We start from the raw sequence: 23,401 nt of genomic DNA, 5'->3' as shown, positions 1-23,401 counted from the left end.
CGCTCTGACGACATCAGTGTGCGCCGGCGGGTCCTGCTTGTTGCTGGTTGACGGGAGCAGAGGCCCAGAGCATGGCGCTGTTCTATATTAATAGGTGGGGGAGCGGAGCGGAGCGCAGCGCACCGCACTCTGGGCTCAGTGAGAGTGCGGGGCTGATGTGTTAGTGAACAGATCCTGGGCCGGGGGCTGACTGCGAATTACAGAGAGCGGGGAGAGGGAGAATATTTCATGGGGAGGAGACAGAATGGCAGAGAGGGTGAAACGAGGTTGAGGAGAGATGGAGGATTGGAATTGAGAAGAGAGGGGAACGAAGAGGAGGTGGAGGGTGCGTGTGGGAGGGGAGGTGAAGGCAGGTGGACATCACAGGAATCCTACTTGCAAAGTGTTGCCTCCAAATGTGCATTTCTCGTGGTTAGAGGTTCGCTTGGGTTGAAGTCATGTTGGATTGAGAAGGCTATTTTCGTTTAATAAATGAAGTGTTAAATCGTGTAGCGAAATAATTGTGTATGCCTTACTGCAAGTAGTCACAGTCATGACCCTGCTCCATTCAGTGGAGTTAGTGGGTGTCCGAGGACAGAAAACCAAGTCAGCAGGCAGTGGCAGAGTGAGAAACGTGGAGATGCGTGAGACCAAAAAGAAAACATTGTGACAGACTCCAAAATATACCAAATGAAAAGCTGAATGCACCAAACTGCACTCACTTGCTGTCTCGCGCTCTCATTCCTCCACTGGTTTTTGAATAATAAAACCTGTTTTCTTTTGAATTTCCTCACGTTATCCATTTCAGCTGTTTCTTGGACACAGGGTGGCACGGTAGCACAGTGGTTAGCATTGCTGCTTCACAGCTCCAGGGACCTGGGTTTGATTCCCGGCTTGGGTCACTGTCTGTGTGGAGTTTGCACATTCTCCTCGTGTCTGCGTGGGTTTCCTCCGGGTGCTCCGGTTTCCTCCCACAGTCCAAAGATGTGCAGGTTAGGTTGATTGGCCATGCTAAAATTGCCCCTTAGTGTCCTGGGATGCGTAGATTAGAGGGATTAGTGGGTAAAATATGTAGGGATATGGGGTTAGGGCCTGGGTGGGATTGTGGTCAGTGCAGATTCGATGGGCCGAATGGCCTCTTTCTGTGCTGTAGTGTTTCTATGATCACTGTTCCGTATCTATACAAGTGTTTGGGAGCTGTTTGTTGGGTGTTGGATTTAATAAGAGTAGGCGGCACGGTAGCACAGTGGTTAGCACTGCTGCTTCACAGCGCCAGGGACCTGGGTTCAATTCCCGGCTTGGGTCACTGTCTGTGCGGAGTCTGCACATTCTCCCCGTGTCTGTGTGGGTTTCGTCCGGGCGCTCCGGTTTCCTCACACATTCTGAAAGATGTGCTGGTTAGATGCATTGACCTGAACAGGTGCCGGAGTGTGGCGACTAGTGGAATTTCACAATAACTTAAGCCTACTTGTGACACTAATAAATAAACTAAAAAAAAACTAGACTGCTATTTATTGGTAAATGTGGAATCAAAGCTGACATATCCTCAACTCCAGCGGTTTCTGAATCTGCTGGTCCTTGGCTAATAACATTTCTAATGATGTCTCTCGTGAATCTCAGGTATCTCTGTGATGATGATCCTGCCAACAGTTTGCACAACGAGGCCCGATCCCAAATCCTGCTGCAGAAGCTTCATGAAGAGGCCAAGTCCAGGCAGCAAAATCTGGGAATTAAAGCAGGTCCCACAGATGGAGAGGAGAGGGGCAGCCAGGGAGGAGACGGGAATGGAGGATTGCAGAGCAGAAAGAGGAAAAGGGAAGCAAAAGCAGTGGCAACAAGTTCAAAGAAAAGCAGGAAGAAAGCAAAGCGACTGTCAAGTGAATCTGGAGACATAAGAAAAAGTGGGAGAGACACTGACTGCCAAGTACTGAATTCAGAGAGGGATGATGTAGGGTCCAGTACCAAGCAATTATACAGTGCAAAGATGAAGAGGAGCAGTGTTGGAATGGAGAGGAAACGCAAACAGGAGGATCCAGGCACAGATACAGGTATACCGTTTGTAAAAGTAAAATTTATTTATTAGTCACAAGTATGGCATACATTAACACTGCAATGAAGTTACTGTGAAATTACCTGTCAGATGTTTGCTGTCAGATGTAGTGTTGGTGCTTCCTGACAAATTATCACCTAGTGAAGTGGGTGAATGCAATATACCCAGTGAAACAGGGTTCCAAATCAAAGTGGGTAGATTCCTGATACTCCTCTTCCAATACCTGGGGTGTCCTGATCGCTTCCCAAATCCGTGTCCATATTTCCCAGAGCTCCGTGTTTGAAATTGTCCAATCACCTTTCTGTTGCTGCCACGATAGCTGTTATCAAAAGATACGAAGGACACCTTAATTTTATATTTGATGCCAAGATGAACTTGTGACCATGTATCTGCACCATCACTGAGACAGCCTCTTAATATCGTTTCTGCCTCAGCTCATCTGCTGCTGAAACACTCACCCACACTTTCACCTCAAGACGTGATTATCCCAACACACTCCTGGCTAGACTCCCACATTCTGTCCTCCATAAACTCAATGTCATCTTTGCCCATGTTCTTGTGCCAAGTTCCGTTCATCCAATCAGCCCTGGCAGCTTGCTGCTGGAGGTAGGCACCTGTGTGAAGTGGGTTGAGGCACCTGAATAAAGTCAGTGGAGCAGCTGTGAGGTTGGGTTAGCCTGTAGGATATGCATTGTAACTCATAGAGGTTTCCAGCATGGAAACATGCCCTTCGGCCCAACTTGTCCATGCCGGTTCATGGTCATGAGAATGGCATTAATCATGCCTTCAGCCAATGTCTGTATTTGTCAGTTTGTTTGGGGTTTGTTGTCATGCAGATGTTTTCAGAACAGATGTTGGATCTTGAATTGGCTGCTAACTCCCTGTGCAGGATGCCTCAGCAATAAGGTCAAGGCTGCAGCTTCCTGACTGGGGGCTGGTTTATAGATGGAATGATTGCTTGATTGTTAGATGTACCGACCTTCCCGCTGTGCATGCCCACCCAACCCCGCTACTAGAGCCAAGCATTCACATCTCAATAATTGGGATTCGCAGCACAGGAATAAGGAACAGGAGTAGGTCATTTGGCCCCTCGAGTCTGACCCACCATTCAATAAGATCATGGCTGACCTGTTTGTAACCTCAACCCCACATTCTGCCTACTCCTGATAACTTTGTTAATCAAGAATCTATCTGGCTCTGCCTTAAAAATATTCAAAGACTCTGTTTCCACTGCCTTTTGAAGAAGGGACTCTCAACTCTCCAAGAAAATAATTCTTTCCGTCTCTATCTTAAATGAGTGACCCCTTATTTTTAAACAGTGATAGTTGTGAATCAGTGACTGCTGAATGATTTCGGCTTGAAGTCATGTTTAAAGTACAGACATCAGTCCAATACTGATTCAAACAGGTTTCAGCAGACTCATTCCAGAGCTCTGGGTTATAAGGATGTAAGCTTGATTTGTACTCCTTAGTGTACGGAAGGTTGAGGCATGATCTGTTCAACATATTTCAAATATCAGAGGAATTAGATACAGAGAAACTATTATCTGTTGTGGGAATCTAGAACAAGGAGGATATGATCTTAAAATGAGCATCAGACTATTTAGCAGTGAAATTGGGAAACTGCTTTTCACAAAGATCATGGTGGAAGTCTTCTCCAAAAGGATCTGGATGCTGGGGAGAGTTGGAGCTTCCAGGACTGAGATATAGTTTTCTTAGGTTAAGTTATCAAGGGCTATGAAGTAAAGGTGGATAAATGGAATTGAGATGCAGGACAGGTATGAACTGATTGAATAATGGGACAGGCTCGAGGGGCTGAATGGCTGACTCCTGTTTCTATGTCATAAATAATCCCTCTACTGCCCTGACTGGTTAGCTGGAACTCCAGTCTCTGGAGTGGAAACCACAACTTCTGCACAGAAGCCAGAGAGTTAGCACTGTGCCAAGACTGCCACCTGAATAAAACCCAACCTTGGGCACCGAGGAGCTGTAGGTCGGCATTTATTTACTGCATTCTACCCTGTGAACTTGGCTGTTATGTGAATCTTGTCACTGGGTTGTGGGTTGAGTGCAACTCCAGGTCTTGAGAATATACTCTTGGGTGACAGAGACTGCTGTGCTGATGGGAATGTCCTTCAGATGAAACACTGAACTGGAAGGTCCATCCCCCTTTTTGAGGTGGATATAAAGGATCCTGTTCCAGAAAAGAGGAAAGAGTTCCCCTGGTACCTTGGCTAACATTCAAATTTCAATCATAAAATCATAGAATCCTACAGTGCAGAAGGAGGCCATTCAGCCCATCAAGTCTGCATTGGCCACAATCCCACCCAAGCCCTATCCCCATAACCCCATTAATTTACTCCAGCTAGTCCCCCTGACACTAAGGAGCAATTTAGCATAGCCAACCCACCTAACCCGCACATCTTTGGACTGTGGGAGGAAACCGGAGCACCCGGAGGAAACCCACGCAGGCACGGGGAGAATGTGCAAACTTCACACAGACAGTGACCCAAGCTGGGAATTGAACCGGGGTCCTGCTGTGAGGCAGCAGTGCTAACCACTGTGCCACCGTGCCAGCACACACTTGCTAAGAACACATTCATCTCTGCAGCTGTTGGTGGGATGCTGGTGTACAAAATGCCACCTGTGCTTTCAGACGTAAAAGGCAGGTGGCAATCCAAAAATGGAAAGCTTTTCAGTGCGACGAGGTACAATGTCAGAGCGTGTGGCGTTACTGATCTCATGATGCTTGCTCAAAATGTCCATAGAGACAGCAGCTGAAACTTCGGACAATGAGGCAAAGTCATTGGATGCTTCTGGAGAACAAAGTGAGACTCGAGAAGGGGAAGGAAATAGAGAGCTGGAGAAAGCAGAGAAAGGATTGGAGGAGCAAGACAATGACGGTGAGAACCAAACGCCAACTGCTCCCAAATCCAGCCTGACCATCCTAAAAGGCTTTCAGAAGAAAAAGGTTCAGAAGGTTAGTCTTCAAAAACAAAGCAGTGAACACTCAAGGAATGGGTTTTGATAGTGTCAGCCTGGAGTGCAAGACTAATCTGATAATCAACAGTCTAGCGAAAGATGCTGTCATGAAGCTGGGATTGGAACAGGTTGTTTGGTTTATATAAAAAGAGTTTTACTCTGCATCTAACCCTGTGCTGTAATTACTCAAAAGGGTGTTTGATGGGAGTATCGAGGGAGCTTTATTTTATATTTCTCTCTTTCTCTCGTGTGTGCTTTCTCTCTCCAGGCACCATGCCCTAAGTGGCATTTGTGATCATAACTTTCCAATTTTGATTCATGTAAGTCCATGATTATGCTTGGCAAGAAACTACAAAGCTTTACCTTCTGTCGTATACTTGACCTGGGGCCTTTACTGCCGACCCTCAGGTGTAATGAGATGATTTACAACTACCCATTCGGCAATATTATGAACACAGCTGCCATGACCATCGAGTCCTGAAATGGGTCTCAAACCTGGAAATTTTGGCTGAGAGGCAAATACCACCCACTATGCCACAAGCCCTCCCATTCTGTATCTAACTGTACTGAACCTGCCTGGGAGCGTTTGAGTGTAGAGGGAGCTTTACTCTGTATCTAATCTTGTGCTTTACCTGTCCTGGGAGTGTTTTATAGGGACAGTGTAGAGGAAGCTTTACTCTGTATCTAACCCTGTACTGTACCTGTCCTGGGAGTGTTTGGTGGGGACAGTGTAGAGGGAGCTTTACTCTGTATCTAACCCCGTAATGTACCTATCCTGGGAGTGTTTGATAGGACAGTGTAGAGGGAACTTTACTCTGTATCGAACCCCATGCTGTACCTGTCCTGGGAGTGTTTGATGGGGACAGTGTAGAGGGACCTTTACTCTGTAACTAACTCCATGCTCTACCTGTCCTGGGAGTGTTTGATGTGACAGTGTAGAGGGAGCTTTAATCTGTATCTAGCCCTGTGCTGTACCTGTCCTGGGAGTGTTTGATGGGGACAGGGTAGAGGGAGTGCAGTGGCACAAGCTCATTATTGGCTGTTCCACTACCTCTATCCAGCAGGTGCTTGTATTTTTGGTGCCACTAGAGATTGAACCACCTTGAATTTGAGACTAATGGTTAAGACTTGGTTTTGGTAAATGATGACTAGGGTGATCGCCGTGTGTCCAGTTCCCGTGCATAACCTCCATTTTATCCTTTACAGGTGCAACGAGTCCTGCCCCAGTGGCTTGCCAAGCCCATGCTGGTCAGTAAAGACATTAAACAGAATCTGAAAGTAATTGAGGATGTTCCAGGAATTGATCAGAAACTGCTTCAGAAGCTTCGAGCCAATGGTATCCATTCTTTTTTCCCAGGTATGTGGGCACCACACTATAGAAAGGATATTGAGGCCTTTGTGGGGGTGCAGAGGAGGTTTACTGGAATCAATAGCAAAGACTTCAGTTATGTGGAGAGACTGGAGAAGTTAACATTGTTCTGTTTAGATTAGTGAAAGCTAAGGGGGCATTTTATAGAGATATTTATAATTGAGGGATTTTTGTAAAGTTCAAAAGGAGAAACTGTTTCCACTAACAGGAGAAATGAGGAGGAAATGAGATCATTTGCAAAATAGCCAGTGGTGGGGTGGGGGGAGATTATATGATGCGGTGAGTTGTGAAAAGATGGTGCAAGCACCTAATAATGCTGCAGTTGGGTCTTGCTGTTGTTGTGGGGCGCACAGGCCTGGCTGGTACCTAGGGATAGACTCATCTTTACTGTCCAGGGTATGGTGCAGAAAGGGAAATCTGGCAGGAGGAATTTGCAAGCATCTCACAGAATAACACAAATGGAAATCTATTTCCTGGGGTTGTGGGAACACCACCAGCATTGCTGAAGTTAATGATGAACAGAAATCTGTCTAACATAGAAATGGAAGTAAAATGTTTTAGTGAATGAATGATTTGCATGATGTTGCACTGAACTGGAGCAGATGGACACTTCCAGATATAATTCCTGTGCTATATTAACTAATTTCAACTGAGCCGACACTAGGGATGTCACAACTAGTTTTGGTGGCCTAGGGCAAAATAACATGATGGAAGGGGGTGGGGGGTGAGGAATTCATCCAATGAATGTTTGTGGAGGCAAACGGGCTGGTTGTAATGCAAAATTACACAGTCGAATCTAGACTAACGTGTGAACAACCTTATTGTTTGGTGAGGCATTGTAATGTTTGAAGGCAGTATTTTTGCTGTGATCAGCATGTGTTTAAGCAAAACTATTTTAATAATCATGGTGGGTTGAGCAGAAAAACCTTTCCAAATTGTACTTCCTTTTAATATATTTTTTCATTTTTAACAAAAAAGCAAAAAACTCTGCGATTGGTACAATACAGGAAGACCTCGTTCAAACAAGTGCATGTAGGAAGAGAGAGGGAAAAAAAAACAATACAGTTGGTCCGGATTATTCACTGTATCCAACATCTCCTATCATACAAGTAATGAAATGATATATCAAAGGATGGGGGCTGAATCAGGCTAACTGGATAACAGGATGCAGCCACAATTGACTCAGTGGTGCACAACCAAACTCTCAGGATAATGTCAACAGAGCTACAGAACTTGTGGAGAGCAAATCTTTCATAGAAGCTAGAAACAGGAGCAGGCTATTTGGCCCTTTGAGCCTGTTCCACCATTCATTTTGATCATAGTTGATCATCGAATTCAATATCCTGATTTCCCCCCTCCCATATCCCTTGATCCATTTAGCCCCAAGAGCTATATCTCATTTCTTCTTGAAATCAGATAACGTTTTGACCTCAACTACATTCTGTGGTAGTGAATTCCACACATTCACCACCCTCTGGGTGAAGAAATTTCTCCTCACCTCAGTTCTAAAAGGTTTACCCCTTATCCTCAAACTATGACCCCTAGTTCTGAACTCCCCCACCATTGGGCACATTCTTTCTGAATCTACTATGTCTAACCCTGTTAGAATTTTATACATTTCTATGAGATCCCTTCTCACTCTTCTAAACTCCAGTGAATATAATCCTAACCGACTTAGTCACTCTTCATATGACAGACCTGTCATCCCAGGAATTCATCGGGTAAACCTTCGCTGTACACCCTCTATATCAAGAACCTCTTTCCTCAGGTAAGGACACCAATACTCCAGATGTGGCCTCACCAACGCCCTATACAATTGCAGCAAAACATCCCTATCCTTATACTCAAATCCTCACACTATGAAGGCCAACATACCATTTGCCTTTGTTACTGCCTGCTGTACCTGCATGTTTACTTTCAGCAACTGATGCACAAGGACTCCAAGGTATCGTTGAGTATCCACCTCTCTCAATTTACATCCATTCAAGTAATAATCTGTCTTCCTATTATTGCTACCAAAGTGAATAACCTTACATTTATCCACATTATACTGTATCTGCCATGCAGATGTCCACACACTCAGCCTGTCCAAATCATGCTGAAGCATCTCTGCATTCTCCTCACAACTCATCCTCCCACCCAACTTTGTATCATCTGCAAATTTGGCGATAATACATTCAGTTCTTTTTTCCAAATCATTCATATATAATTTGAACAGTTGGGGGTCCCAGCACAGATCCCTGCGGAACCCCACTAGTCACTGCCAATCAGAAAAAGACTCATTTATGCCAACTCTTTGCTTCCTATCTGCTAACCAGCTTTCTATCCATCTCAAGACATTACCTGCAATCCCATGTGCTTTAACTTTACACAGTAGTCTGTTCTGTGAAACCTTGTCGAAAGCGTTCAAGTAACTACTGCCATTTCTTATTCAACCATAATAAATACAGGATATTAATGCAGGTAAAATGGTGGTTAAACCGCTAAGGATTTTTGTGCCACACTTGGGCGTGCACCAAAGGATGCTTCCCCCATCTCCTTGGAGGCACCAATGATATTATACGTCTTTTCCAAATTGTGCTTCCTAATGATGTAATGTTTTTAAAAAGTGAGTGATTTGGTTTTTAATTTCCTTTGTTTTCCCACTGTGCGCCATTTGCTGCATGTAGGCAAATGGATGCGGTGACCAGGGATATTTCTGCTTCCGAGTCAGAGCAAGTTCTTGACCTCTCATTTGGCATGTTCCCCAAAATGGGCAAGCTTTCTCTGTAAATGACCATTCGCCTTATAACCATCTATCATTCCGTAGTGGCAATGCATTGCCAAGCTGATAATAGCTCATGCCGATATCCTACTTTGCAATGTTCATCAGGACTCACCTGATGAAGGGGCAACATTCCGAAAGCTCGTGCTACCAAATAAACCTGTTGGACTTTCTAATTCCTCCATGGTTTCCCCCTTCCGATCTGTAAATCTCCAATGCCTGTGAGATTTCAGCATTCCTCCAAATCTGGCCTCTTTGTGCTTCCCTGACTTTTAATGTTCTGCTGCTGGGGGCCGTGCCTTCAGGTGTCTTGGCCCATCAGTTTTGGAATACCCTCCCCTCTTTAAACTTCTCTGTCCTTGACAATGCTCATTGAAACTTCTTAGACAGATGACCAAAAGTTCCATCCATCTTCAGCTGTTGTCTCATTTTGCTTGACATCCTCTGGTGAAATGCCTTGCATCGTTTTACTGTTAAAGATGTATGATTATATGAGATCTGTTTAGGTAGATTTTTATCCATCTACTGACCTCCCAAGCGGTTGTTGATTGGTATGTGTAACTGAGCCAGTCACTCTGATCAAGTGTGTGTAGAAACATAGAAACCCTACAGTGCAGAAGGAGGCCATTCGGCCCATCGAGTCTGCACCGACCACAACCCCACCCAGGCCCTACCCCCACATATTTACCCGCTAACTACACATCTCAGGGACAATTTTTTTTAACCTGGCCAATCAACCTAACCCGCACATCTTTGGACTGTGGGAGGAAACCGGAGTACCCGGAGGAAACCCACGCAGACACGAGGAGAATGTGCAAACTCCACACAGACAGTGACCCGAGCCGGGAATCGAACCCAGGACCCTGGAGCTGTGAAGCAGCAGTGCTAACCACTGTGCTACCGTGCCGCTGTGTGTGAGCACCCTTTAGTGGGCATGGCTGTAAATGCTTGGAGGTAGTTGCAGTTTGTAACTGAACGGGGGGTGGAGGGTATCCATGACACAGCTTTTAAAATTACGGTTACAATGTCAGGAAGCACTTCATCAAACAAAGGGTAATGGTGATTTGAAAAACTCATCCCAAAAAGATCATGGAGATAATTGACCATTTCAAAATTGAGAGAGCTAAATTTTTATTGGGTAAGGTTATTGAGGAACATGGAGCAAAGGCAGATGAATGGTTGAACGGACCCGGAACTAAACAGATTACTCCTGTTCTTCTTGCTGCCATTTGCACGTTGAGGCTTTGGAAATCATTGCTGAATGGATGAATATTGCAGGATTACCATTTTTACTACACACTTGTGCTGCCTGTGCCAGCAGTGCTCTGCTGTTAACCTCTGTTGTATTTGATCCTGTTTCACATCCTGCAGTTCAGACTGAGGTGATCCCCACCCTGCTGGAGAGCTCGAAACATGGGCTGATGCTAGGCAGAGGCGGCTACAGGCCAAGAGACATTTGTGTGTCCGCACCGACTGGCAGCGGCAAGACCCTGGCTTTTGTTATCCCTGTTGTTCAGGTGAGTCTGAAACCCGTTTCTTCTGTGGCAGTTTACAGATATTGGTCCGTTTAATATTTTTGGAAGAACACAGCCAATTCCCCCTCTGTTGTTATTTAAATGGTTAATGGGTGTACTTGCACCAGTTTGCCAAGGAGTAATTATCAAAATTGTTCATTATCAAAAAATGTATTTAGCTCATGACTCCTGGGGTCCTCCATCACTGTAGTTTTCCTGTAAGATTGTACTTTGCAGTGAAGTGGCTCTGTCAATGATATGAAGCTAGGCTTTATTCTATTCCTGAGAGCCAGTTGATGAAGGATGATATTGGAGACAATCTTTATTTAGCTCTGTATTTATTTACAGAGTGAAATTTTACAAGCATATACCTCTACACCACAGTTTTAGTAAACCCTAACTAATGCCCTCACCTACATATATATTTTTTATTCATTCGTGGATCATGGGTGTCGCTAGCTGGCAGTATTTATTGCCTGAGGGCAGTTAAGATTCAACCACATTAAACAATTTTGATGTGCAGTTAACAGACTATGCTAGCATAGTGGTCTGGGTTCATTCCTGGTTAATGCAGGCTGTCATGGCAACACAACTTTAGAAAGTAAGTCTCTAACCCCAGCCACCTGCTGTACCAAGTCAATTACTTTGTCCTTGCTAGCAGATGGTGGAATATTATGTGATGTTGTGGAGATGCCGGCATTGGACTGTGGAAGCACAGTAAGAAGTCTCACAACACCAGGTTAAAGTCCAACAGGTTTATTTGGCAGCACAAGCTTTCAGAGTCTCAAGCTCCTTCATCAGGTGAGTGAGGAGTTGTGTTCACAAACAGGGCATATAAAGACACAAACTCAATTTACAAGATAATGGTTGGAATGCGAGTCTTTACAAGTAATCAAGTCTTAAAGGTACAGACAATGTGAGTGGAGAGAGGGCCAAGCACAGGTTAAAGAGATGTGTATTGTCTCCAGCCAGGACAGTTAGTGAGATTTTGCAAGTCCAGGCAAGTCATGGGGGTTACAGAAAGTGTGACATGAACCCAAGATCCCGGTTGAGGCCCCAACTGGGATCTTGGGTTCATGTTCATCTGATTGGGTGACCAGAACTTTAGTATATGGTATTTAGAAGATGCCATACAATGGACCCTCACAGAACAGCTGGAATATTTAGGGGGTGATCTTGAGCCTGCACCGTTCGCCTGCGGGATCAGCGGCGGGGGGCTCAAGATCCGGTGAAACGCGGAAATCGCAGATCTCGCTAGTGAGATTAATTTCCAATTTTCACCGCCCCTCGCTGGCAATGTAATCAGGTTTGTGCCCATAATGGGCAAGATCCTAATTTACATTCATTTTAATAAATTTGAGTATTATTAAAGATCACTCTTCCCCCTTCACTAAATTTTCATACCTCGCCAACATGACCACATGGCAGCGAGGTTTACAACAGGCTCACCCAGAAATGAACCTGTTGAGGGTATCCCTCCAGGGTCGCAGTGGTCAGTGTAGCCCCCAAGCGAGAGGGCCATGCCCGGGCTCTTCCCCAGTTGGCATTGCGCCAGTAGCGGGCCCTTGTGGAGGCCTTGTAGGGGGAGGGGGGGCATTCATGTGTTTGGGGGGGGGGAGGGCATTTGATGAAGGGGGAATGAAATGCTAACAATGATGGTTGGGGGAGAAAGGGAGATAGATGCTGGTGATTATGATTGGGGGGGAGGTGGGGGGGAGATACCAGCATTGATCTGATCTGGGGTGGGGAGTGATGCTGGTGTTGATTGGGGGAGGGGGGTGATGGGGAGAGATCTGGACTCGAAACGTCAGCTCTTTTCTCTCCTTACAGATGCTGCCAGACCTGCTGAGATTTTCCAGCATTTTCTGTTTTGGTATCTCCTCCTCTGATGGGGAGAGATGTTGGCATTGATCTGGAGAGAGGGGGGTGGGGCGTCCTGAATTTAATGCAGCCAGCTTTGCCGGTGTGTTTAGTCCCCGCCCCTTGAAATGACGGCGTGAAACACGCCAGCCTGTTTTATTTGGGCAAAGTACCATTGGATCTGGTGAGAAAACCTGCCTGTTTCTCTGGAGAGAAGCACACCAGTTTTCAGTCAGATCCTGACATCTGGTCAACTGGCATGGCGAGCCAGTGAGATCGGGTGAGAGGTGAAACATCGGCTTTGTGCCTGGTTTCTCACCTCTTGTGACATTACCGGCCCCATTCTGCCGGCGAAATCAGCCTCGCGCCCAGGAAGGGAGTGAGGCTGATTTAAATATTCATTAAGTTATTCTTTAACATTAGTGAGTCCCAGTGAGCTGACACTCCACGCCTTCCCCTACTGGCAAAATTCACATTATGGCCTCTGTATTGCACAGAGTGCTGTAAAGTACCATCGCCTACTTTGCTGAAAAGAATAGGTGAGAAAACATCCTGCTTTCTTGCCAGTTTGACATTTAGAAGTTTTCTAAGAGGATTCCATCCAATAACTTTGAGCTAACACACAATGGCGGAGGTATTCGCTCTATTGAGTGCGCTCTTCATTTGTATTTATAGAGTTTCTCTTGGCAGACAATCCTGTGTTTTGTCCATCTTGAGATTTGTTACGTCGGGAAGATTCCACAATGGCACAATGTGTTCATAATCTACGGACGGGATGGTGGGCTGAAATCTGTTCCGTGTTTTTCTGGAGGGTAGCTGGCTGAACGAGGGTATTGTAATAAATAGAGTGTAACAGATTGAGTGTAAATCTGTTGGCAGCTGGCTGTTGTGTCACAAATTATATTATCTTTTTGTCGCTTCCCCCAATGCTGCTTGGTGACTGAAAAGTGTACATGTCCTTTTCTTGAAGGCACTGCTGGGCCTGAGCAGAAACATTAATCATGGTTCAACTGCTAGCACACTTGCCTCGGAGCCAAGCGATAATGGGAGCAAGTCCCACTGCAGAGACTTGAGCACATTGTTCCAGGCTAACGCTCCAGTGTAGTGCTGAGGGAGTTAATCGAGACTCCATCTGTCAATTCAGGTGGATGCTGAAGATTCCATGGCAATATTTCAAAGAAGGCCATAGGAGTTCTCCCCGGTGTCCTGGCCGATATTTACTCCTCAATCGATATCACTGGTTAGCTGGTTATTGTCACATTGCAGTCCACGGAAGCTCAATGGGCACAAATTGACTGCCACATTTTCCATGCTTCGACAGTAATTAGGCTTCAAAAGTACCTCATTGGTTTTGAGGTGACCTGAAGTCCTGAAAAGTGCTGAAGGAATATAGGTCTTCCATTGCTTGTTTGTCCCGTGCATCCCAAATAAATCCTGGCTTTGTTTACAGGCGCTGATGGACCGTGTGGTGTGCAGAGTTCGAGCCCTGGTCCTGCTGCCGACCAAGGAACTGGCACAGCAGGTAATGGAAAAGGAGCGGCTTCCATCTTGCTCTGGCTTGTTTTTTGGCCCATTCTGATTTGTCAGGGGCCAGGAATGGGGGTGGGAGTTGATATCCTGATTGTCCATGGAATGCATTGGGATGGCCTTAGGTTTGCGTTCTTCAGCTCAGTCCCATCACTGTGGACAGGCCTGGGCAGAGATCCGCAGTGAAGGAGAGTTAATCTAGTTCATTCTTGAATACCACCGATTCGTGGAGCTCAGAGCAACATTGCTGCAGACCTCAAAATCATTCGTGACTTAAACATACAAGAGAACAAAATGCTTTTCTTTATTAAAAAAAAGGTGGGGGGAGGGGGAGGGACTTTGCCTTCAATTAATAATAAATGGCCACTCTAAATATTAATACTCCTGTTCCCATTGAACTTTGCTTCACTCCACACGTCTGAAAAACTGTGTGCGTTGCAATCTATGGTACAACTGCCAATCTTCTGTCAAACGGACCACTGAGAGGCGTGCATGAGCAGCCTATGTCGATCCAGAGTCTCCTGAATAAAGGTACAACTTTTAGGGAGTTGCTGCCTTTTCCATATTAGGAAACATGCCTGTTATTTTGCCAAGCTTTCACCCAAGGTGGGAAAACTGTCTGTACAAGCAGTGTGAGTGGTTCTACCTGTTGGCAATGCCTGGTCGACCAGTCTGTTTTTGCCTCAAGCTGACATAGACTGAAAATGCCATCATCTGTGGGCTCAGACTTGTCGATGTAGGTCAGCCTCACCCCCTGTGTGTACAAATCCTAACTTGCAGCTCATACTCTGTGTTCCGGAAGGGTAGAGGGTTTTAGTTAAGTCAGGTAGCATGGTCATTGCAAGCTTGGAAGGCCGAAGGGCCTGTTCCTGCGCTGTAATTTTCTTTGTTCTTCTGAAACCCCTTCTAGTTCAGTATCTAAAACTGAATGATGAACCAGCAGCCTGTGTTGACATTGATCTGAATGACTCAACTAACACGCTACTTTTTCTTTAAAGGATGATTTTCTTTTCTTTAGGTATGTAAGATTTTCAGTAGTTATGTTGAAGGCACAAGTCTGAAAGTAGTGATTGTTGCTGGACAGAAAGCATTTGCGACAGAGCAGACCTCTCTTGTTGAGCACACGTAAGTAATTCTAATTTTGTTTTCTTTAATGAACAGACTTGAGTTCTTGTTTTTGCAATTGTGAAATAATGGAAGCAGAGTAACTAATCCACGTCACTGGAACATACAATATTAGAAAACACCGTTTCCCTACATCTGGACAGTTGCAAAGTTAAAGTTTGTTTTCCAAAGATTCAAGCATTCTGTACTCAATTGTTCTTTAACCTAAAACAGAGCTTCCCAAACTGTGGGTTGTGAGCCCCCAGTGGAGTCCTGGGACAAGATGTTGGGGTCACGGACTCTGAGGCAGCAATGGAAGCTGTGGATTGAGTTTTAACAAGGCCCCTTTAAACGTTTGTTATTTTCTGTCCTTGAGGGAGGCTGTTCTCTGAGGCCCAATTGTAGCTACAACCAGAACCTGTAAAAATGTGAGTCGTCGTTCTTTTCAAGATAAAGCCAACACATTGACACCTGCCATGGCCCCCCCCCATGGTCAACCGCCCACTCACTGCAGTTCAACAAGTCTTCCCCCCACCCCCTCTCCATTCCCTGCTCAACAATACCCCTTTCCCAGTCTCTTCCAACCCCCATCCCATTTTTCACTCTGGGGTCACATAAAGTCTAAGGTATTAAAATGGGATCACATAGGAAAATGTTCGGAAAGAACTGGCCTAAAACTTAAGCTACCTCTTGAATTTTCATAACTAGCAAGCCTCCCTCAGCAGAATCAGCATCTTTGAATCAGTTGAATCTAAGCCGTTTGCCTCTTCTTTGCTTGAGCTCAGGTTTGTGCCTTCCAGGGTTTCTTGAGTTAAGTCGGACAGCTGCATAATCCTGGATGTGAGAGGCTAATGTAAGGGAGGCTGTTTTCCAACAGCATGGAGAAGTTTAAATGATGTGTGAGACGACTTCTTCGTACATTGAGCTAAACTCATTCTCCATTTCATCTTCATTGGGCACTTCAACCCATCCATCAGGGATGGCCATCAGCACAGTCAGTGCTGCTCTCAAACTGGGTATGAGAAGGTGTTGGGGATTGAGGTTGCGTTAACCACCCCTGACATCCACTGACATGGTCAGAGCATCTGTGCGCGTGAGGAGCACCTGCCACTTTATACTGAGCTTGCGCAGTATGTTTGAAACAAAGGAAAACATTGGTGCTGGGGCTATCCATAAGACACAGCAGCAAAATCATAATTAGGTTACAGTAAATAATTTAACGACGAGAGACAGCGGAGCTGTTTTTATCTAGCACTTTACCTCATCTTCAGGAGATTCTAGACTTTGCACACTGTGAATCACTTCAAAGTGCAGTTAATGTAGGTCAGCACAGCAGGCATTTTGCAGACGGCAAGGTTTCACAAACGGCAGTGTGATGGTGGCTGAGGGGGGGATGGTTACCGAAATGGTGCCTGTCTATTGATCTTTAAAATTCACCGGAACAGGATTTAACCTCTCTTGGTGTAGTGCTCCATCAATACCGTGCTGTCCACCAAAATTATGTACCTTAAGTTCTGTATATAACTTGAACCTTCAGGTGAGAGAACTACCACTGAGCCAAGCTGGTACTCGATTTAAAATCAGTGGTAGGAAAAATTTAATTGATATGAAAGATTAATTCAGAGTTGAGCAAAAGCAGATGGAAAGTTTAGAATGGCTTAAACTTTTAAATCAAAGTATACTGGATATCTACGAGCATCTGATAGCAAGTAGAATTATCCCTGTAGGTTTTCCTGTTCCTGACAGCTTTTAACAGCAATACTTAAGTTTAGTCATTGTCATAAGCAAAAAATATCAATTTGTCTGACATGCTTCCACAGATGCTGTAATTTGACAAAAATGAGCTTCCACAGGAAAATGTGGGGATGGGGGAAAGTGAACATCACCCTACATTTATGTAGCATTTCTGATGTACAAAAACACCCCGAGGCACTTCACAGATACACAAGGTGGAAGCAAAGGATGCCAGGCCAAAGGAAATATTAGGAGAGATGAACACATGATTATAGAGGTGGGTTTTAGGAAAGCTCTGTGTAGAGGGAGGTAGAGAAGAGGGACAGTTCAGGAAGGGGAAAACTAGAGCATAGGGCCAAGTCGACTGATAGAATGGTGGAGCAAGGAGAGGGTTAACTAGTGAGGCTTGAGTTGGAGGAATGCCCATTTCTAGGTGCCCATTTCTAGGTGGATTGTAGTAGTGAAGAAGATGCCAGGGATGGGGAGAGGTGAGGCAGTGATAGATGAGAATTTTAAACTTGGGATGTCAGGATTGACTGAGGGGGGCCAATGTAGGTCAGCAAGGGCAGGATGAATGGGTCTTGCAGCAGAGATTTTGATATATTGAAGCTTACAGAGAGTAGAGACTGGGATGCTGGCCAAGGAAATGTTGAGTCTGGAGATTACAAAGGTAGGGATGAAGGTTTCCTCAAGCTGATGGGCTGATTTAGGATGGAGGTGGGTGATGTTAGGAAGGGGAAAGTAAGCAGTCTGTGATAGAGAGTGTAGGGCAATTTCAGTTCTGGATTCCTTCACTGTAACTGGGTCAAAATCCTGGAACTTCCTCACGAACAGCACAGTGGGTGTACCTACACCACAGGGACAGCAGCGGTTAAAGAAGGCAGCTCACCACCACCTTCTCAAGGGCAATTAGGAATAGGCAATAAATGTTGGTCTAGCCGGTGACGCCCATGCCCCATGAATGGATTTTTAAAAAAGTTTATCAGCCTGAGATGCTGACCGGGTCAGTAAATAGTGTAGGCAGCAGGGTATAAATTTGTGATGTGGGCCAAAGACGATGGTTTTTGTCTTCACAATAGGTCAATTGGAGGAAATTGCAGCTCAACCAAAATGAAATGTTGGATAAACAATCTGACTGTACGGAGATAGTGGAGAGTTTGAGCTAAGTGACATTAGATACATGTGGAAACGGACCCTATGTCTGTGGATGATGTTGCCAAGAAGCAGCATGTAGATGGGAAAGACAAGGGGGCTAACGTAGATAGATCCTATGTGGGACTCTGGAAGTAATGATGCAGTACAGGAAGATGAGCCATTTGCAGATCACCTCTCCAGTGAAAAGTTAAAACAGCCAAGCTGGGAACATTAACACCACCTGAACAGGGGCAAAGAAAGCTCAACCTACTCTGTTGCTTCACTAGTAATCAGTTAGCTTTTAATTACCTGCTTTTTTAGATGTAAGTGCACTATTGCCCCTTATTGTTGTTGCCCTGCTGTAATTGGTGAGCCAGGATTCCTCACTGCCTGTGATAATGAGTCAGTTTTCCTGCTTTCATTGACCGCAGGGTTGCTGGCTGCCGCAGCTTGGCAGACATCGTGGTTGCAACTCCAGGTCGTCTAGTTGACCACATTTCCAAGACGGATGGATTCAATCTGCAGCATCTCCGATACCTGGTAAGGCTTCAACCTCCTCGCCCAAAGACAGTGGATTATTCTCTCTCAATAATTGCAGTATTCCTCCTAACTAGTTTTGTCAATTAGTTCACAAGTACTGACCTCCCCTCCCATACCTCTAGGTAGCCACTGTCCATGTGAGCTAAGGAGGTGAGTATTGGCAGGATTCAAATTATGGTAGGTCTCCCAGTCGAGGTCCTCATCTGATCCCTAGGCATATACTAGTCACCGGATAGCAACGATGCTTGTTCCTGCTCTGGGGAATAGTGCAAAACTCTACCCCCACCTTGTAAAACAACAGATGTGTCAAAGTCATAGACCTAAAGGTTGTGATTATGTTTCAGATAATCGATGAGGCGGATCGAATGATTGACAGTATGCACCAGGACTGGCTGAACCAAGTAGTAAAGGCAGTATACCAAGTGGGTGAATGCTCAGCTCCAAGCACCTTGTTCCAGAGGACAGAGCCAGGAGTTTGCACGGCTGCAAGGTAAAGAACTGGGTGTCCCTGGGGCAGAGGATGGAGCTGTGGCTCAGGCTACTGATACAAAAAGGAAAAAGTTTGCCAAATACCCTGTGTCCGGTGATGGTAATTTACTGCACCATGGATTATTCACACACTGGTTAATTTGCCTGGCTTCTCCAGAAGGTACAAGCTCAGTCACTTTAGTGAGGTGAATAGGGAAGGGCCCAATCTTAAAATTAGAGGTGGTTCATTCAAGTGGGGGGATCAGGAAGTGCTTCTTCACAAAGGCTAATAGAAATCTGTAACTCTTTGCCCAGTAGACTGTCCGCTACAGTGGGGGAAATCCTCAGCTGAACAAGGATGGCACCATTTACAGAACAGAAAACACAGAGATGAAGAAACTGGGAAAATGCAATGGGATCCTTACCGGAGGCTGGGTCTGAGGGGGTGTAGTTGAGGTAGCTGTGGGATTCGGTGGGCTTGTAATGAATATTAGTAAACATCTAGCTCCAGAGATGGAGACAGAAGTCAAAAAGGGAAGGGGAGTGCCAGCGATAGACCATGTGAAGGGAGAAGGGTGGAGATTGAAAGCAGAATTGATGAACTTTTCTAGTTCTGGGTGAGGAAATACTCTTCCAAACTGGTTGGTGAACTTTAGTTTCATTTTGGTGTCCGAGCTGGGAACCTGTAACTTACTGATTATTTTACAAAATCGTTAATTTAAATTAGGTAAGAATTAATAACACTAAATAATTGGGTCAATATATAAATACGTTTAGATAGGTATGGCAGGGCAGGTGGTATAATACGGCTGCAACGTATGGGAGACCCAGACAACCATACCTGTGCCATGTGTCTGCAGCCTGAAGAACCTGGGTTCAGAATTGTTGAACTGGAGTTCCAGCTGCTGACATTGCCAGGCTGCAGGGAGGGGGAAGAGTTACATGGACACTCTTATGCCCTCTTGGGTTACTAGAACTTTAAGAGTTGGTCAGTGGTAAGGATCAGGAGATGGTTTCTACAGTTCAGGCAGGTACAAGATCCAGCATTTAGTGCTGCAGGAGCCCCAGCCCTTGATTTTGATCAACAGATATGAGGCACTTGTTACCCACATGGATGAGATCAAGGAGTGCGGGATGGATGGGCGAACTGATCACAGCACCATGGTACAGGAAGCCATTTGTGTAAAAAGGAAAATGGTGGTGATGGGGACCAGTTTGGTCAATAGATAACAGTTCAGCTGGGAGTTTGGAAAGCTTGCCCCTCTGCTGGAGGAAACATCCCTGCCTGTCTCTCTGCTGACAAGGTGTCCACCCACACAACCACATCTGGCTCTCTGCCAAGGCCCACTCTCCCCCCCCCCCCCCCTCCCTGCCCCCAGCTCTCTGGTGACGAGGCCCACCCTCCCACTCCCTCCCTGCCCACAGCTCTCTGTTGGCGAGGCCCACCTTCACCCTCCCTCCCTCCCTGCCCGGAACTCTCTGGTGACAAGGCCCTCCCTCCCTACCCCAGCTCTCTGCTGGTGAAACCCACCCTCCCTGCCCCCCAGCTCTCTGCTGGTGAAGCCCACCCTCCCTGCCCCCAGCTCTCTGCTGGTGAAGCCCACCCTCCCTGCCCCCCCAGTTCTGTGCTGGTGAAACCCATCCTCCCTGCCCCCAGCTCTCTGCTGGTGAAGCCCACCCTCCCTGCCCCCCCCCCCCCCCCAGGTCTGTGCTGGTGAAACCCATCCTCCCTGCCCCCCAGTTCTGTGCTGGTGAAGCCCACCCTCCCAGTCCCCCAGCTCTCTGCTGGCGAAGCCCACCCTCCCTGCCCCCAGCTCTCTGCTGGCGAAGCCCACCCTCCCTGCCCCCAGCTCTCTGCTGGCGAAGCCCACCCTCCCTGCCCCCAGCTCTCTGCTGGTGAAGCCCACCCTCCCTGCCCCCAGCTCTCTGCTGGTGAAGCCCACCCTCCCTGCCCCCAGCTCTCTGCTGGTGAAGCCCATCCTCCCTGCCCCCAGCTCCCTCCAGTGGAACGAATTGAAATTGTCACCTGCCAATTTATTGTAGTGGCTACAATATAACACATGAAGGATGAAAAGCCATTTGGTTCATTAGAGCTGTACCTTCCACAGACTATCTAACCTATCCTATATCATGAGCTCTGTCCAATTTACTTACATTGTGGAAGATCATTCTACAAAAGCTTCTCCCTCCTTGCAACGAGGAAAGTCCAACAGGCACCCTGATTGATTGATGACTTCCCCTTGCCTCAGCATGTTACCTGTTATTAAAATTGTCTCTGTTTGCATTTTCAATTTTTAGCAAATATTTATCCAGCTGCTTTAGGGTGCGTTAATTGGTACAGTATGAAATACTATTACTGAGTGTCTCAGCTCTGAGGGGGGGCAGGGTTTTTGAAAATCCCTTGCTTGAGAGCATTCCAATTTCATGTCTCATTCGAAGGACTTCCTCAGTATTCCACTGGGAGTGTCAGTGTAGATGTGCACTTAAAGCTCTGCAGTGGGACTTAAACACAGTAAGAGTTTTAACAACAGGTTAAATCCAACAGGTTTATTTGGTAGCAAATGCCATTAGCTTTCAGAGCGCTGTCCCTTCGTCAGATGGAGTGGATATCTGCTCTCAAACAGGGCACACAGAGACACAAAATCAAGTTACAGAATACTGATTAGAATGCGAATCCCTACAGCCAACTAGGTCTTAAAGATACAGACAATGTGAGTGGAGGGAGCATTAAGCACAGGTTAAAGGGATGTGTATTGTCTCCAGACAGGACAGCCAGTGAGATTCTGCAAGTCCAGGAGGCAAGCTGTGGGGGTTACTGATAGTGTGCCATAAACCCAAGATCCCAGTTTAGGCCATCCTCGTGTGTGGAACTAGGCTATCAGTTTCTGCTCAGTGACTGCGCTGTCGTGTGTCGTGAAGGCCGCCTTGGAGAATGCTTACCCGAAGATCAGAGGCTGAATGCCCGTGACCGCTGAAGTGCTCCCCCACAGGAAGAGAACAGTCTTGCCTGGTGGTTGTCGAGCGGTGTTCATTCATCCGTTGTCGCAGTGTCTGCATGGTTTCCCCAATGTACCATGCCTTGGGACATCCTTTCCTGCAGCGTATCAGGTAGACAACGTTGGCTGAGTTGCAAGAGTAGGTACCTTGTACCTGGTGGATGGTGTTCTCACGTGAGATGGTGGCATCCGTGTTGGTGATCCGGCACGTCTTGCAGAGGTTGCTGTGGCAGGGTTGTGTGGTGTCATGGTCACTGTTCTCCTGAAGGCTGGGTAGTTTGCTGCGGACAATGGTCTGTTTGAGGTTGTGCGGTTGTTTGAAGGCAGGAAGTGGGACTTAAACCCATTCAGAGATGAGTGTTATCATTGAGTCATGGCAGCTGCTGCTGCCGAGGCTCACCCTCATCCTCCCTCCCTGCCCCCAGCGCTCTCCAGTGGAATGAAGTGAAATTGTCACCTGCCAATTTATTATAGAGGCTACAATATAATATTTGAAGGATGAATAGACATTAGAGTTGTACCTTCCATAGACGATCTAACCTATCCTATATCATGGGCTCTGTCCAATTTACATTTGTTTGCCTGCTGCATTGCAATAAAACAATTGATTCATAGATTTATAGATGTTTTCAGCACAGAGGAGGCCATTTGGCCCATCATGTCCATGCTGGTCAACAAAGATCTGACTATACTTATTCTATTTTCCAGTGCTTGGCCCATAGTCTGGGAGGTTATAGCAGCACAAATGAACGTCTAAATACTTCTTAGATGTTACAAAAGTTTCTTGACTCAACCACTCTGTCAGGCAATGAGTTTCAGATTCGCACCAGCCTCTGGGTGAAAAGGTTTCTCCTCAGCTCCACTCTTAGCCTTCCACCTTTTACCTTAAATCAAAGCCCGCTGGTTATTGACCTCTCTACCAGTGGAAAAGGTGCCTTCTTATCTACGCAGCTATGCAATTCATAATCTTATACACCTCTATCAGGCCCCCTTTCAACCTCCACAACTTGAAGGAAAACAGCCCCAGTATATCCAATCATTCTTCATAGCTCAGCCCCTCCAGCCCAGACAGCATCCTGGTGAATCTCCTCTGCACTGTCTCCAGTGCAATCACATCCTTGACTTTGACAACAGCCAAAGTAAAATGGTAGTTGTCAAATATTGAAGACTATTTTGGATGCAGTGGTGAGGGGAGCCTTTCAAAATGATATCTATAGATAAAGACACTTATTAAAAATGTAACCAGTTACATGGGTCTTGTAGATGGTTGTCTGATGTAGCAACCCAGAAACAAATTGACAAGTCTGGTAATGTGAAAAGGTAGTATCATTAGCTAATCTCGGTTTGTTTTAAATTCATGGCGAGTGATTGTGACTGAGTG

General features: G+C 46.0%; 1 protein-coding gene across 1 annotated transcript in view; it reads left to right on the top strand.

Moving 5' to 3' along the window:
- ddx51 (DEAD (Asp-Glu-Ala-Asp) box polypeptide 51) overlaps positions 1 to 23,401 on the top strand; it is a 41,551-nt gene continuing 18,150 nt past the window's right edge. Inside the window, exons 1-9 of the mRNA XM_078226804.1 lie at positions 1 to 94; positions 1,600 to 2,027; positions 4,797 to 5,008; positions 6,217 to 6,367; positions 10,515 to 10,660; positions 13,968 to 14,039; positions 15,063 to 15,169; positions 18,448 to 18,556; positions 18,901 to 19,046. Coding sequence (XP_078082930.1) covers positions 72 to 94; positions 1,600 to 2,027; positions 4,797 to 5,008; positions 6,217 to 6,367; positions 10,515 to 10,660; positions 13,968 to 14,039; positions 15,063 to 15,169; positions 18,448 to 18,556; positions 18,901 to 19,046 — 1,394 coding nt within the window. The 5' untranslated portion in view covers positions 1 to 71. The remainder of the gene's footprint in view (positions 95 to 1,599; positions 2,028 to 4,796; positions 5,009 to 6,216; positions 6,368 to 10,514; positions 10,661 to 13,967; positions 14,040 to 15,062; positions 15,170 to 18,447; positions 18,557 to 18,900; positions 19,047 to 23,401) is intronic.

Source organism: Mustelus asterias, chromosome 13 (assembly GCF_964213995.1).
Source record: "Mustelus asterias chromosome 13, sMusAst1.hap1.1, whole genome shotgun sequence".
In the NCBI taxonomy this organism is placed as follows: Eukaryota; Metazoa; Chordata; class Chondrichthyes; order Carcharhiniformes; family Triakidae; genus Mustelus; species Mustelus asterias.
This window is presented reverse-complemented; position numbering and strand designations above follow the sequence as displayed.